The 15,844-nt window shown below is 40.5% G+C and overlaps 2 protein-coding genes across 6 annotated transcripts in view; both read right to left on the reverse strand.

Annotated features, from left to right (window-relative positions):
- Positions 1 to 1,900: 1,900 nt before the first annotated feature.
- Positions 1,901 to 3,495, reverse strand: LOC124129321. Its single transcript, XM_046492847.2, has one exon. It carries the CDS (start codon positions 3,064 to 3,066, stop codon positions 2,329 to 2,331), a length of 738 nt encoding a protein of 245 aa, XP_046348803.1. The 5' UTR covers positions 3,067 to 3,495; the 3' UTR covers positions 1,901 to 2,328.
- Positions 3,496 to 12,729: 9,234 nt separating this feature from the next.
- LOC124135230 (cell wall protein DAN4-like) overlaps positions 12,730 to 15,844 on the reverse strand; it is a 34,554-nt gene continuing 31,439 nt past the window's right edge. For 2 of the 5 annotated variants that reach the window (XM_048396878.1, XM_048396877.1), the window contains 3 exons: positions 15,436 to 15,535; positions 14,462 to 14,513; positions 12,730 to 13,919 (listed from right to left, as the gene is read on the reverse strand). In XM_048396878.1, the coding sequence (XP_048252835.1) occupies positions 13,704 to 13,919; positions 14,462 to 14,513; positions 15,436 to 15,535 (368 nt within the window). In that variant the 3' untranslated portion in view covers positions 12,730 to 13,703. The remainder of the gene's footprint in view (positions 13,920 to 14,461; positions 14,514 to 15,435; positions 15,536 to 15,844) is intronic. The other 3 variants (XM_048396879.1, XM_048396880.1, XM_048396881.1) reach the window with 3 other exon arrangements.

Raw genomic sequence — 15,844 nt, forward strand, 5'->3', positions numbered from 1 at the left:
TTCACCAAATCTTTCTTGGAGTATTGAGGCTTTGTGTTTTCCTAGCTGTGTAATGTCTCTTTTTTGTGCAGACTCAAATGAAGCGCTTTTGAGCAGTTCTTCGAACTGTATACCAGCGCTATATAAATCTGTAGTTATATATATTTCTTTGTGTTCCTGGAGAGGTTTATTCAGTAAGGAAAGTTGTCTGACGTTGATAAGTAAAACGACGTTACGACATTGGACCAGTGTAAAAACAAGCTTGGTTTGGACTGATCCATATAAGCACCACCATCCCCATCCACTTAAGACAGATTAGTCAAGGAATACGACTAAATCGGGTTTTGTGCAGCGTTAACATGTGTCATGGATGCAGCCTTCTTTTGGCTACAGTTCCTTTCGTCTACAGTCGGCTCGACTACAGTAACTGTGGTAAGGTGGGGTGTTTCGACTACACCCAGTTAATCCCATCCCTCACTTGATAATGGACGGTACAAACTCCATACTACTAGAGAACAACCTTAATACAATTAAAACTCTCAAATGTCTTTCAGTTATTTTAGTGTAAATACATTAAACCACTGATCGTCCCAAAGACGTGGATTACTAAACGCAAGATAAAGATTATTTATTTACACTTGTAGGAGTTTATCGCCAAGGATTAACTACCTTCTTTCCTTTGAGTAAACAGACGAGCTAACGCTTTAACCACTAGGCTACCCGACCGCCACACAGAACTTAGAAAAAACTGAAAAGAACAATCTTGCCCAGTCTCTGCATGGTGCCAGACTTCCTCCTCGATGCAGACTGTACAAGGAAATTGATCAAAGGTTACAGAGGCTGAAGGACCACTCCGGAGTCCCCTTCGGCATTCCTTGATGCTGCAGGACATTTAGTTAAAATTAATTGAACTGATATTGTATTGTTCGTCTGCTGCCGCAGTGCAGAATTCTTATAATTACTATTTTTCAGAAATGTTAATATTACATAATTCTTGTTCATCAGCTGCTGCGGCTGGGGAAATGAACAGAACTCTTGTTGTAAAGGAATAGTGCTTGTTGATTATACTATGATATGTAATATTTGGTCATAGTAAATAATTAATAAATATGTGAAACTCTTACTCCTTTACACGGCCAAGTCTGCTATGTTTCTGAAGGGGCCAGCTTATTACCCCTCTAATCACTCGTGCATAACTTTTGATAACAATGTAGACGAAGCGAACTGTAAACGAAAGTGTGCTCCTCCTAGTCGTGTATTCACTTAGGAACATATATGTTCTGATTACATAACCATTGTAAAAGGATTTACTCTGTAATTATATATGGTTTCCCTAAGCGGTTACGAGGTATTTGTTAATAAAGTGTTATGTGACTCTTTAAGTATATCGTGACAAAGCTGTACTGACGAATTATACTTAACCAGTCGTAAAACATAATAACATTAAATAATATATTTGATGCGTAATTTCAACGAGCTGAAAGCACTGAACAAGCATGAAGACCAAACATATCACAGTGGTGTATAATTATTAAATAATAACCTGCCTATTTATAATGTGTCAAATCCACATCCTGAGGCATGTTCAAAGCGCTACATTTCATTCTCAGCTACCTGGGGAGTATACAACCCAAGATGTCTGACACTAGATGGCTAACAGAACATAACAACCTTCCGGGTACCCATTCACTGCTGGGTGAACGCATGTTTTGAACAAAGTATGCATCATCTTAGGGCAGGATCGAAGCTCTAGAAGCTCTCAGGTGTCAAGCCGCCGAACGTCACCCATCCAACTACTCTCCGCTTAACTTCCTCTGATTAGTGACCTGTGCCCTGTACACAGGACCACGTGACACCAGACGTGTATCTCTGCAAGTATCTTTAAATAAATAGTGGCGATAAGCATGATAATTTGAAGTAGTTAATTCTGACTGATTTTAATAACTATGTCATCACAGTAAGTGTCTTTGTGGTAAACATTAAAACATAACAAGACAACGCGTCATCCATGTTTATCACAGACAAATGAGAATTCCTCTCACAACCGGACATACCCGTGTATTATTGGAACCATAACACAGTAAAATTCCAAATTTCGTCTCTCCTCGTATTCGAAACTGAGAGACCGGAAACTGTTTGTCTACCATACTGCGCATGGTCATGTCAGTGGGTAACAGTAAAATAGCAAGACAATGAGGCGTGCACGCTCATCACAGACAATACGAATTCCTCTCACGAACGGACATACCCGTGTATTACTGGAACCACAACACAGTAAATTTCCCATTTCGTTTCTTCTCACATTCGTAACTGAGACCGGAAAGTGTTTCGCTACCTTATTGCGCATGATCATGTCCACGTCATTTCCGTCATTGTCCAGCAATTCTCTATCGGTGAATATGGCTGTCCATCTATCTTTCTCCCATTTTGATTCCGTTTGGCTAATAATCTTCTAGCTTTACTCACATTTGATTTATTAAAAGCAGGAGCAGTTTTAATTCGGTTCGCTTGATCGCCATTCATAATATTCACACGAATGCCCCCACTGGTCAAATCATGATTTGATTTTTTGAGTTCTTGCGCAAGCCTTTGCGCAGTTAAAGAAGCGGGGGCAGATGTCACTTTCCCTCTTTCCAAACTCTCGTCCCGCTCTCGTCTCGTCTTTAAATGTTCTTCACCATGAACAACGATAAATGGCATATTATTGTCCCCTGTTTTCGACGCTCTGTCCAACTGGGTGGTTGACTGTGACAGCACAGGTAGACCATGAACAAGCCGTTCTACTTTCTTGCGTTGGTCTTGGTAATGGCTATAGGAAAATTTGACAACAGGTAAAGGCGACTGATATGAAACTTTATCAACCAGGGCAGAACTCGTGTCCATCGTGCAATCTGAATTTTGATGATATTTCACATCCTCTCCTCTGAGAGGGACAGACGATTTGAGCATCCCTTGAAAACTAAACCCACCTGTTTCCTCTGACGGGTATCCGATCACATTGCTACACATGCTCCCTTCACGAAGGTGGTGATGGACCTCTTCACACCATTTCTCAATCCACCTCCTTTTGAAGCTCGTGAGAGACATCTTGAAGACGATTAAATTGCTTTGGTTTACAATGTTGTTTAGATTCCTCCAAATCGCGACACTCCATTAATAAATATCGACGCAAGATGGGGATATTCAGCACGAATCAAACAACATGACGGTTCCAATATTTCCAACACTGGACCTCATTTTACTACAATACACCAATACAAAGATTAGTATCCCATTGACTGTCACTGGCCGCATGAATGCCCGTCATAATCTCCAGAACTCAATCACGAAGGTAGCAACCTGGATCGGACGAAAAACATTCTCTACACTATGTCCGTCTTCCCCGTTGCCTCGCAGACCTGCCCGGTCGACCCATTATACCGACTGCGTTGTGTCTTAGTCTTGCTGACTACCAAACTTTTAATTAGACTGTGCTCAACACGCTAACATTCATTCAACACCTATTCACACCTCCTGCGGTGCCCTCCCTTTGATAAATAAAGTAGTGACTTGCAGTGATCAAATTATATTGATTAGCCAAGTGTTGCTAATAGAGCGACGTGTACCTACAGCTTACCGCCCGTTGTATCATACTTCTGATCCAAGGCCATAGATAACTTTTTTTGACAGGGGGGGCAAATAAGATTATTCATTTTTTATTCAAGTTAACTTTCACAAGGAAAAATGTTTTCTGTAAAAAATCCAGGGTGGCAACTGCCCTCCCTGCAACCCCGGCTGGCTACGTCACTGTGATCTGTATATAAGCAGGCGGGTGGTGTGTTATTCAGGTTTCCTTCGGAGATTAATTGCCTTTCTGACTGCATTTTCAAGTGGAGAACCGCAGATTATAGGATCAGAGTACATCGGCATTACTTCAAAACAAAACCCCTCTTAAGAAGCTATTCATACACACGTTATGGTGATTGGACTTAAGGTGACTAAACACAGCCAAGCGTGCACGGTGTGCCTGTTGGAATATCGGAGCTGGGTATTAGGACTCCAGAGATATGCACTGCATGGGATCATATCGCCAACTTATATATTGATGTGTGTTTTATTTTGAATATATTGGTTTACAGATCACTCGAGCCTGAACATCAGGAATATTTTAAACAATAAAATTCATGTTTGAAGATTCTGATATTACGGTCAATCTTGATTAACACTTAACACGAAACAAAGTCACAATTTGTTTCTGTTGTTGACGCAGACACGTGATAGACGCGCAGTACCTTGTTAAAGTTCGCTCAAAGCACGCGAGATGTAAAGCAACGATGAATGTATTCATAGTTCCACTGGTTCAATGTAAACGTTATTTTTTTATATTCCTGTGACATTTCACAAAAACGAAAAATTGAGAATTTGATATAAAAAACCTTTCTTATTCTTTCCATCTTATATGTTTACACAAACGATAAAAAATATATAGGTTAAATCAATTTCCACAAGTGACCTTGAGAAATTTGCGAAAAATATCTAAACGAACTAATTAAAATACAAAACAAACTGAACTAGTAACAAGCAAATATTTGGACAGGGGCCAAATCAGTCAACGTTACACGGGAACCGCAGCACAAAGTAATGACAAGCGTTCGTGGCTTGACAAGGCCGAAAATCTATATCTTGATAATTATTCATAATGTCTAAGATACCGTTATCAGACAAAAAAACATAATTTTGGTCTGGCGTTCGTCCTACGTCATGCAGTTGTCGTTCCTCGCACAATGTGCATTCCCATGGCAGTTCAATAATGTAAGGGGTTTGTGATATGAATACTCATTTATTCTGCAATCGAACAATGTAATCCTCGACGTGAAGGCTGGTGTATGGCCGTCGGGATAACATCTTGACGGGTATTTAACATGGAAACGTTGGACTCAGCGTTTTAACTACATGTACATGTATGTCAAGACCTGGTTGTAATACTGCCGATAATATTTTAGTTATAGTGATGTAAAACATAATGCATGCAGTAACAATGATAATAATTAAATAATTATAAGGGACTACCACTACTACTACTACTACTACTGCTGCTACTACTACTACTACTACTACTGCTACTACTACTACTACTACTGCTACTGCTGCTGCTGCTGCTGCTGCTGCTGCTACTACTACTACTACTACTACTACTACTACTTGTGTGAAGCCCATTTCTGGTGTCCCCCGCCGTGATATTGCTGGAATATTGCTAAAAGCGGCGTAAAACCATACTCACTCACTCACTACTACTACTACTACTACTACTACTACTACTACTACTACTACTGCTACTGCTACTGCTACTACTTGTGTGAAGCCAGTTTCTGGTGTCCCCCGCCGTGATATTGCTGGAATATTGCTAAAAGCGGCGTAAAACCATACTCACTCACTCACTACTACTACTACTACTACTACTACTTCTTCTACTACTACTGATGCAGAGATGCTAGGCAATCCCTTGGCTAAGGCGTACATGTATATGTGGTCGATGTTGCCTCACTGGCAACTAATATACGTATATGATAAGGTATTCGTTACAAAGATATTATCATACAAACTTCTAAATAAGAAGATAGACATTAATATAAATACAACTGGCCTAAGACTATGATTAGTTAGCGTTGTGGTTTTTGTTTTGATTCAGAAAAGTCAAAATAATAGGGATTAAAATAGGTTTAAGCATTTTGGTTCGTTTGTTTGTTGTTAAACGCCACACTCAGCAATAATCCAGCCAATAAAAAAATCGATTCTGGAACCAAACAAATCAGTGATTGATATCAGGAGCAACATCCCACGCCGCCCAGGTACAGTGAGTGAGTGATTGAGTGTTTGAGTGAGTGAGTGAGTGAGAGAGTGAGTGAGTGAGTGAGTGAGTGAGTGAGTGAGTGAGTGAGTGAGTGAGTGAGTGAGTGAGTGGGTGGGTGGGTGAGTGAGTGAGAGAGTGAGTGGGTGGGTGGGTGTTTGGGTGAGTGAGTGAGTGGGCAGATGAATGAATGGATGGATGAATGAATGAATGAATGAATGAATGAATGAATGAATGAATGAATGAATGAATGAATGAATGAACCTGATCAAATTCAAGAGTTTATTATCTATTTATTTAGAAGGGAGACTATCTTCTCAGGACAGTCCTGCTAGCTACCTAGCACTCCACATACCTCACCCTCAAAAGTAAAATGAAGCCCAATATATTATTTCCTATCACAACAAAGCATTTACTATTCATTGCACAACAAGGCCTAGCTTCCGACCTTCAGTCAAGTCTATTCTTTGTGACGTGAACCCTGGTCTGATGGAAAAGTCCTGGCTTAAACCTGTACACTGATGTCGGTCACTGCCAGACAGCAGACAAGAGAGGTACCCTGTTGGTAGGCGACGAGAGAGAAGGTCTGTTGTTACACCATCAGTTACAGCTGGTCCCAAGTTGTTTGTTGGTGTCATTGTCACCTGCTAGGTGCAAGGCGAAGATATATCTCAATGAATCACCCGGACACGGGGTGGACGTGGTGTACTTATATTGATCTTAGGTGAAAATGCCGTCCACAAAGTTACACAAAAGGTACAAGGTTATTGCAAAACTTTATCTGCTGTTGTGTCAGATTCGGCAAATTAATGGAATATAAAGAAGTCTGATAAATAACCCCACCATAAATGAATGTAATTTGCAGTGATGACAAAAAGTGAAGGTAAAATAGTCGAGGAAGCGTTAAATCGCCAACCCATCTAAGTGACTGAGTGAGTTGGGTTTAACACCGTTTTTAACAGTATTCCAGCTATATAACGGCGTATCAGCTAAATGTGAGAGGAAAGCCCGAAGTGATGCAGGTCTCAGACGTTTACCACTTCGGTGAAATCCACGAGCATGGTATGGTGCTGACAAACCTAGAAACATAATCGGGGCGAACCGGGATTCGAACCCACAATCATAGGTTTCTGGCGTGCCCAAGGGACGCAACTCTGCACACCGAATCGCGGCGTCTTAGACGACTGGGCCACGCGTGCCCCCGCCAAACCATCTAAGAAGCCACGTGGTATTTGTTAATAATATCCTCACCTCCAAAAGAAACGCGAACCATAGAAACATATAGAGAAGTATGTAGGTTCAGAAGAGACGTTTCCAATGTGTACCAGTTGAAGACAAAACTAACAATCAGTCAAGTGTAACTACAGTGTCTTTATTCTTATCACGATATGTTGCACGTGATTTCCCAACTTAAGACGCTTGTCCTGCACGAGAAAAATGGTGCATCTCGAGTCATGGGTCTATGACGTCACAAGTGATGCGTTCATGAGTATAGGTTCACACAACATGGCCAGTATGTTGACAATGTTTATTTGTGCATTGAACCAATCTAATACCTGTTGAATGTGAGTAGTTGGCGAGTATATATAATTTGGAATCACGGTAACTCAAGTACCGAATGGGTGAAGGAAAAGTGGGGAAGAGCAATGACCGGAAGGGGGAACTATAGTCCGAGAGACCCGACAGCGGTACGTCTCACCCCAGTGAGGTCCCGGGTTTCAATGTGGTCGAAATCTGGTTTGACAACATCCAACACAGTCTGTGTAAAATGACACAATGCACACAGCCAGGGCAAACCCATAACCATCCTGTTCCCATCTCTTACGGAAGACTTCGAGTTATGGAGATCCATTTTGCTCCGGAATACGTAATATGCTTCTAATGAAAGTCGGATACAGTAAACTACGGTTATAACGAACTCAAAGGGACTACTTATTTTAGTAGTTCGTTATAAGAACATATACAGCATGACCACAGCAAGTAGTCGGGATCAAAAAGTAAGTTCGTTATATCCGTCATTTCGTTATAAGCGTGTTCGTTATAACGGTAGTTTACTGTATTTCATTCCGATTCGATACCTCACAAAACAACCTCCATATGAGGTCACGTTAAGTGCACTTTCTAATCAGCCAATCTCAGTTGTGAAAAGGCAAACTGTCATTTTCATGCAAATCATTTCATCTAACGATATATTCCACATGTTTGAATCCATGCACTGGTGGCCCAGTCGTCAGGGGCACCGCCATTCGCTGTTCAGAGTTGCGTCCTTTTGACGTACCAGAAACATATGGTAGTGGGCTCGAATTAAGGTTCGCTGATTATGTTTCTAGGTTTGTCAGCCCAATACCCTTTGCGACGAAACCCTTTCTGTAATCGTAAGGAATCCGATGTCCCGTGAATCACTATCCAATATAATGGTGTACGTCCGTACCAAAACATACAAAGGCAATCAACTGTTTACCCGAAACAAACGGGAACATATGGCACAAGTCAAAGAAGGAAATTGCATCGGACATTATTTTGATCACGAATGGATATGTCATCCTCATCTTTACCTAAAACGTTCTAAAAACTTTACTAACCTCTTGAAGGTTGTAATTCCAATCAAGCAGCTTTTGAGCAGGAATCGCATGGCACTCTTTGAAAGAACAATACAATTATACCTCAAGAGAAGTCATCCCTCTTGCAATACAGTCTTGCTGATATTTTATTGTCACTCTGAATCTTTATGCAAAGGTCTGAATATGAAACAGATGAGGCGGCTTCACTGGTCTCTCTTATTGCTAGTTCTGGTGCGTTATTGGTCCATAGCAGATCATCGATGTACCTAAAGCTTAATTTAATCAATGTTCCCTTGCTTTGATTTTAATTGTGCTTCTTAAGTGCCATTTCCCCCGGTAATCTCTCTCAGCGTTCCATCATATACACGTACAATATGTTGCAGTGGTGAAGACGGGTGGCATCCTGGCCTGTGTCGCGGGATCTTGCACAGAGTATATCCCTTGACCGTGGAGCCGCTGGCGATGGGTTGGAGATCACCCGTAACTCGGTTCTTTTAGCCCCATGCCCATGCTATCTCAGCAGCTTGAGGTTTCCTCTGACGGTAAACGCTGTGATATGAGTGAAATACTGCTAGGAAACCCCTCAAATCCAACTCACTCAGTTTACTTACGAGGGTTTGCCGATAAGTTCTGAGGCTCACATAGACGCGATTGTTTTGCTGTGAGAAATCGGTAACATAAATAGGGGTATGTGACTTTGGAAAATGGACAACTTCAGGAACGTGCAGTGATCAAGTACTTGCAGAAATAGGGCTTCACAGTAAAAGTAACCAGTGATGCCCATGCTATGAGCGCAACACAAGGATAGGATGCCCCTCCCTATACCACCGTAAAACGGGGGAAGCAAAGGTTAAGTGAGGCAGTACGAGCACCGATCGCGAAGACGACCAACGTCCTGGAAAGCCTGTGACGTCCGCAGCACCAGAAATGATCCAGAGAATCCACGATATGGTGATGACCGACCGACGAAAGACTGGGTGTCATAGTGCTAGTTCGAAAGGCATTTCCCTTTATCAGAGAAACCTCAGCAAGCACGAAAGTATCAGCTCTTTGGGTTCCAAGCTTTTAACAGAGCATGTCCAGGGATAACCTGGCTCTGTTTGAAGCTGATTCAGAAAGGTTCTTGCATCGATTTGTGACTATGAATGAAACCTGGGCTCCAGTCTGAGCCAAAGCATCAATCAAAACAGTGGGACATTTGACAACACTACCTCTAAAGAGAGGCAAAGACTGCCCCATCAGTTGGAAAGGTTAATTATGGACTTCGTGTTCTTAATCTTGAGGATGCCATCATGGTGGACTATCTTCCAAATGTCCAGACGCTGGTTGGTTGGTTGTTGTTTAACGCCGCAATATTCCAGCTATATGACGGCGGTCTGTAGATAATATAGTCTGGACCAGATAATCCAGTGATTGATATCATGAGCATCGATCTACGCAATTGGGATGCGATGACATTCATCAACCAAATCAGTGAGCCTGACCAGCCGATCCCATTAGTCGCATGGGTTGCTGAAGACCTATTCTACCCTGGATCTTCACAGGTCGTCCAGACAATGGACGGAGCATATTATGCTGCACTTTTGAGGCACATACGGTAAGAATGTAAGACTAAGGGACATTTTTAATGTCTTCAGGTCAAGTCTTTCTAAGTGATGCTCAGAACATGTCCGTCACCCCTCGTTTATAGGTAGGTTTACCCGCATGACGATACTCAAACATGACGCACGATGGAGAGGTTCATTTGTTCATAGTTTAATAAAAAAACACAAATGGTAGAAAATAACAATTGAGCTGTTACCATTGGGCACTGATTAATTTATACACATTGACCGTGTTAACATACGTGTATCACATAGAAAAAAACAGAAATGGTAGAAAATAACAACTGAGCTGTTACCATTGGGCATTGATTAATTTATACATATTGACCGTGTGAACATACGTGTATCACAACGTTTAAGATCGATTACTTTATTATAAATCATTCAATCATTCCAGTGACGGAACTTGTTTTTTTAACAAACCTGATAACCTTCTATAACATTGCCCATCAACCGTTAATCGAACCCGAAGATATCTAATGTAGGTCAAAGTCTGTTCAACTTAACCCTGCGTCCTTGACAATGACCTACTTGTATTAACAACAGGTTCAAGGACAAAAGAAACCTGATAACCTTCTAAAACATTGCCCATCAACCGTTAATCGAACCCGAAAATATCTAATGTAGGTCAAAGTCTGTTCAAGTTAACCCTGCGTCCTTGACAATGACCTACATGTATTAACAACAGGTTCAAGGACAAAAGAAACCTGATAACCTTCTAAAACATTGCCCATCAACCGTTAACCGACCCGAAAATATCTAATGTAGGTCAAAGTCTGTTCAAGTTAACCCTGCGTCCTTGACAATGACCTACATGTATTAACAACAGGTTCAAGGACAAAAGAAACCTGATAACCTTCTAAAACATTGCCCATCAACCGTTAACCGACCCGAAAATATCAAATGTAAAGACGCCACCAGACCTCATAATTCATTGAGGTCACGTGGCAAGACGGGGTTGCCTTTTGTTTGTTGTTGAAATTAGGTCGTATCGCGCCATGGAATGTGTAGTCATGAATAAACCGTAAGACTCATAATAAGTTCGATTATGATGAGATAAGGTTACTACTCAAGAGAAGATAAAGAAGACCCGATTTTTTCATATAGCAATAATTAATCTGTGATAACAAAGTAGACACAATGTATGGATAACAACTTCTTTAATTACTGTTAAGGCGACGTTTCGGTATCGATCTTATACCGTTGTCTTGCTTGATAAAGGTATCATTAGGATCTATACCAAAACGTCGCCTTTACAGTAATTAAAGAAGTTGTTATCCATAAATTGTGTCTACTTTGTCATCCGTCAACTTCTAAGTAATGCCTATCAAACAATTAATCTGTGATAGCATGACGGAATAACTATAGTCATATAAAGATTTCTTTCTTTTGAGTAGTATATAGTATAATATGGTTTCATAGCAAGTCAGCATCAGTTCATGTGTTACACGTGCACACTTTTTAGGAAGTGTTGCCGTTTTGGTCATGGAATTGCATTAAAAAATCCAGAACATGTTAATGTGTGATAGGCCGTGTAAATAGATACACACGGGCTGAATAGCAAACATATTGGCGAAGTAAGAAACAGTTGTGATTTACAGGCCGCTTCACGCACAAATCCAAATTATTTCATCAGGCGATCAGGTTTCATGGAGTGTAGAATCTTTATTATGCACGGGCATTTTTAAAATATTTTTAAAACTCACAGTTTCATTTAAACAGTTTATCAAAACAATCAGACATATTAGCTACATTCGACCATCCACTTGCCACGTATATCGCGGATCCATGACAAAAACGTTTTCCTTCTACCTTACAGTGTAAGAAGGCTCATTGGTTGTGCCCAACTAATCATAACACATGTAACATAGCAGAAGCGGTCAGATGTGCATTTACCGTAAGTCCTTAAATAAACGCAGGGTAGACCTCCTCATCGAAAGCAACTAAAGCCATGTCAAGCGTTTTTATTGAACGAAACTGGGGCAACAATAAAATTTGTTTCTCATCAAATAAAATGATATTCACGATTTAATTTTTTTTATTTATAAGTACATAAATGGCCGTTATTAGACTCTGAAATTGTGTCAGTTTTGCCATGAAATATTTGAAAACTAGAGAGCTGGACAGCCTCTCTGCAAAACAATATACGCCTGCTGAGAATAAATGCCTGCTCCGAGAACCAGGTGTTTATTAAATGATTTACGGTAAACTGACATTGTCACAACCAGAAAGCAATCAAGGACAAAAAAGCGGACATGCATGTCAAATAGCACCAAATACATAGTTACTTTTATCTCTCGCAAGTGTTTTACACTCAAAACGTTGATTTCATATCTTACAAGTCAGCATAATTTTCCGAGACGTAGTTTTTTACACCACTTTCATCGTACACATTTTAACATTTTGTACATAACGTATGATTCGTATTTTACTCTACTCAAGTCATATAATCGATTATGGTCAATGTAGTTACAGAACAAAAATGTAATAAAAATTGGAGTCAAGGACAAGAGGCTGAAGGGACACATCAGGATTACATCCATTTGCTCTTGGACACAAATTTCATAAATTTCCGTTACAGAAACAGATATGTATGTATGTATGTATGTATGTATGTATGTATGTATGTATGTATGTATGTATGTATTTATGTGTGTGTGTGTGTATGTATGTGTGCGTGCGTGTGTGTGTGTGTGTGTGTGTGTGTGTGTGTGTGTGTGTGTGTGTGTGTGTGTGTGTGTGTGTGTGTGTGTGTGTGTGTGTGTGTGTGTGTGTGTGTGTGTGTGTGTGTGCGTGTGTGTGTGTGGACATATAGAAAAATAATAAAGAAGATCATATTGAAAAAAAAGAAAGATTTGACTTATTCGAAACCTTTTGTCTACGTACGCATACATATTCATATGTTATGTGGCTGGCACATAACATAACCATTTACCCCTATAAGTGGTAAAACATGAAAAATACATAATTTATAAACCTTTATCAGTCATGCATATTTTAAAGCAAAACTTGTGTTTGATGACTACGGACAATGGCGGTGAAATACTGAGCGTAGGGTTCCCCCTTATAATGCAAGTAACAATCATTCCAGATAGTATGTCAATCTTCATGTGATATCAAAACTGTTACAACAATCAGTGATGTTCCGGGTGCGGCTGTTCGGATAACCCCCACAATGGAGTCATATATCAGATACCTTATCGCAACGAAAACCTCCTTTCCTCTTCCTATCATTATCATATGCTTCACCGTCGTACGAGTCTTTGCCACGCCGAGTGATAAACGACACACCTGTGTACTGCGTCCACTCAACGACCGATTAAACACCATTTATCACCAATACCCTTGAACGTCACGGATTTGTCGAGAATGAGCCACGATTACTACCGAGTTTCATTCGTTATCATTCGTTTTTTTCCGTCAACTGAACGAAATGTTACGAGTGATCCCGAACGTTACGAAGACATTTTTCCTCAGCACTGAATACCTGTGACTCATTGCATGCTGTCTCTCCGTTTATCTAAGGAGCAGTCCCACTCGCGCTGTTTGAAGTATCACAACAACGACTCATCGCTGCTGTCAAGGTTCACGATTCCACATAACTGTTTTAAGCACTCAAAGAACATGTAAGAGAAATGCAAGACAACATATGGTCCCATTATACAGTATGGCGCATATACCGTACGGTATGTTCGGATTGTAATGTTGGCCTTCTTGGATACTAGGGTTTGTCTACATTTCTTCATTTTCGTTGATCTCCTTCAATGGTTTGTCCTTCGGGTTGACGTCATTTCCGTTACTGAAAGTAAACATCTGCGTGTTCCCCTTGGTGGACTTGGCCGTCATGGGCTCGGACTCGCTGGACGCGGTGGACACTGTCCGAGTAGGAGTGTTTCCCAGGTCGTAACTGCTCGCTGGGCGGAAGTACGGGCGCATCTCATGGCGCAACTGTCGAAGAAATTAACGTATTATGGTTATTGTGATGTGTTTTGTTGTCTAATTCCGCACTCAGCGGTAGTCAAGCTATACAACGGCGGTATGTAAATACTTTAGTGTGGACCAGGCAATCCAGTGATTAATATCATGAACATCGATCTAGGCAATTGGGATACGATGACATGTATCAACCAAGTCAGCGCGTCTGACCAACCGATCCCGTTTTTCGCCTCCTACGGCAAGCATAGGGTGCTGAAGACCTATTCTAACCCGGATCTTTACGGGTCTTGAACTGTGAATGTTTGTAGACTCTATCACGCATTTTATTACAGCCATATCATCACCGACGTGAGATACTTAAACTACTATAATAACACATAATAGGGATCATACGTTGTAATCTTTTGGGGAAGAAATGGAATTTTGGTGTGTGGTGTGAAGGGGGAACGCTTTCACCTATTAGCCACATAACCTTTTTCGCCCCTACGCTTGTCTCGCAAAACGGATAACTCGACATTCCATGAACCAAAGAATAAAATTTCCTCTAAACTCACGGCTGGCTCCTCCTCGTCTCCGCCTATAAATGGCGGGCGGCGCCGTCTCTTTCTGAAAATAGAAAAAAAACCCCGAATATATCGTAAATATAAAACACCAGAGAATAACAAATCTCGATTGTCTATCGCAGTACAGGCCGTATAAATCAAATCATTTCACACGACAGCGCATTTACTGATTTTGAAACTAAGACGACACGTTAACTTTGGGTTACGTCCTCGGGATGTAATGCATGAACATGTGAAAGATTTACCTCAGGATGCAGTATATGAACAGGTGAAAGTATTACTTCAGGATGCAGTATTTGAACATGTGAAAGTATTACCTCAGGATGCAATAGATGGACTCGTGAAAGTATTACTTCAGGATGCAGTATATGAACTCGTGAGAGTATTACATCAGGATGCAATATATGAACACGTGAAAGTATTACCCCATGATGCAATAGATGAAGACGTGAAAGTATTACTTCAGGATGCAGTATATGAACACGTGAAAGTATTACCCCATGATGCAATAGATGAAGACGTGAAAGTATTACTTCAGGATGCAGTATATGAACTCGTGAGAGTATTACATCAGGATGCAATATATGAACACGTGAAAGTATTACCCCATGATGCAATAGATGAAGACGTGAAAGTATTACTTCAGGATGCAGTATATGAACACGTGAAAGTATTACCCCATGATGCAATAGATGAAGACGTGAAAGTATTACTTCAGGATGCAGTATATGAACTCGTGAGAGTATAACATCAGGATGCAATATATGAACACGTGCAAGTATAACATCAGGATGCAATATATGAACACGTGCAAGTATTACATCAGGATGCAATATATGAACACGTGCAAGTATTACATCAGGATGCAATATATGAACACGTGCAAGTATTACATCAGGATGCAATATATGAACACGTGCAAGTATTACATCAGGATGCAGTATTTCAACACGTGCAAGCATTACCTCAGGATGCAGTATATGCCAGCGATGATGATCTCTAAGCCAATCACTGCTGCCAGAATCCCTACAACTATCTTCAGAGTGTTATTCTCGGCCTTCAACTCTGAAGCAGAAATGCAGACATATGAATCAACGGGTCTCTGTTTTACCTTGATACACTCACATGTGAAAACAACAATAATACGTTGCCAGTAGAAATAAACTATAAATTAAAACCTCGATCTGATTTCATTTAGCAAGGTCTGAATATGAACATTCAGATTTACAATTATACAGAAAAACGAACGAGATAAAAGTATTTTAATGACATGCTTACTTTATTTTAATTTAACACTTTCCACGAACACTTAGTTTTTAAAAGAGCGTTAATAATAAATACAGTTTAAACAGAAATTGTTTTTAAAGGTAGTAA

Source organism: Haliotis rufescens, unplaced genomic scaffold, assembly GCF_023055435.1.
Source record: "Haliotis rufescens isolate VD_foot unplaced genomic scaffold, xgHalRufe1.0.p SCAF_16, whole genome shotgun sequence".
NCBI lineage: Eukaryota > Metazoa > Mollusca > Gastropoda > Lepetellida > Haliotidae > Haliotis > Haliotis rufescens.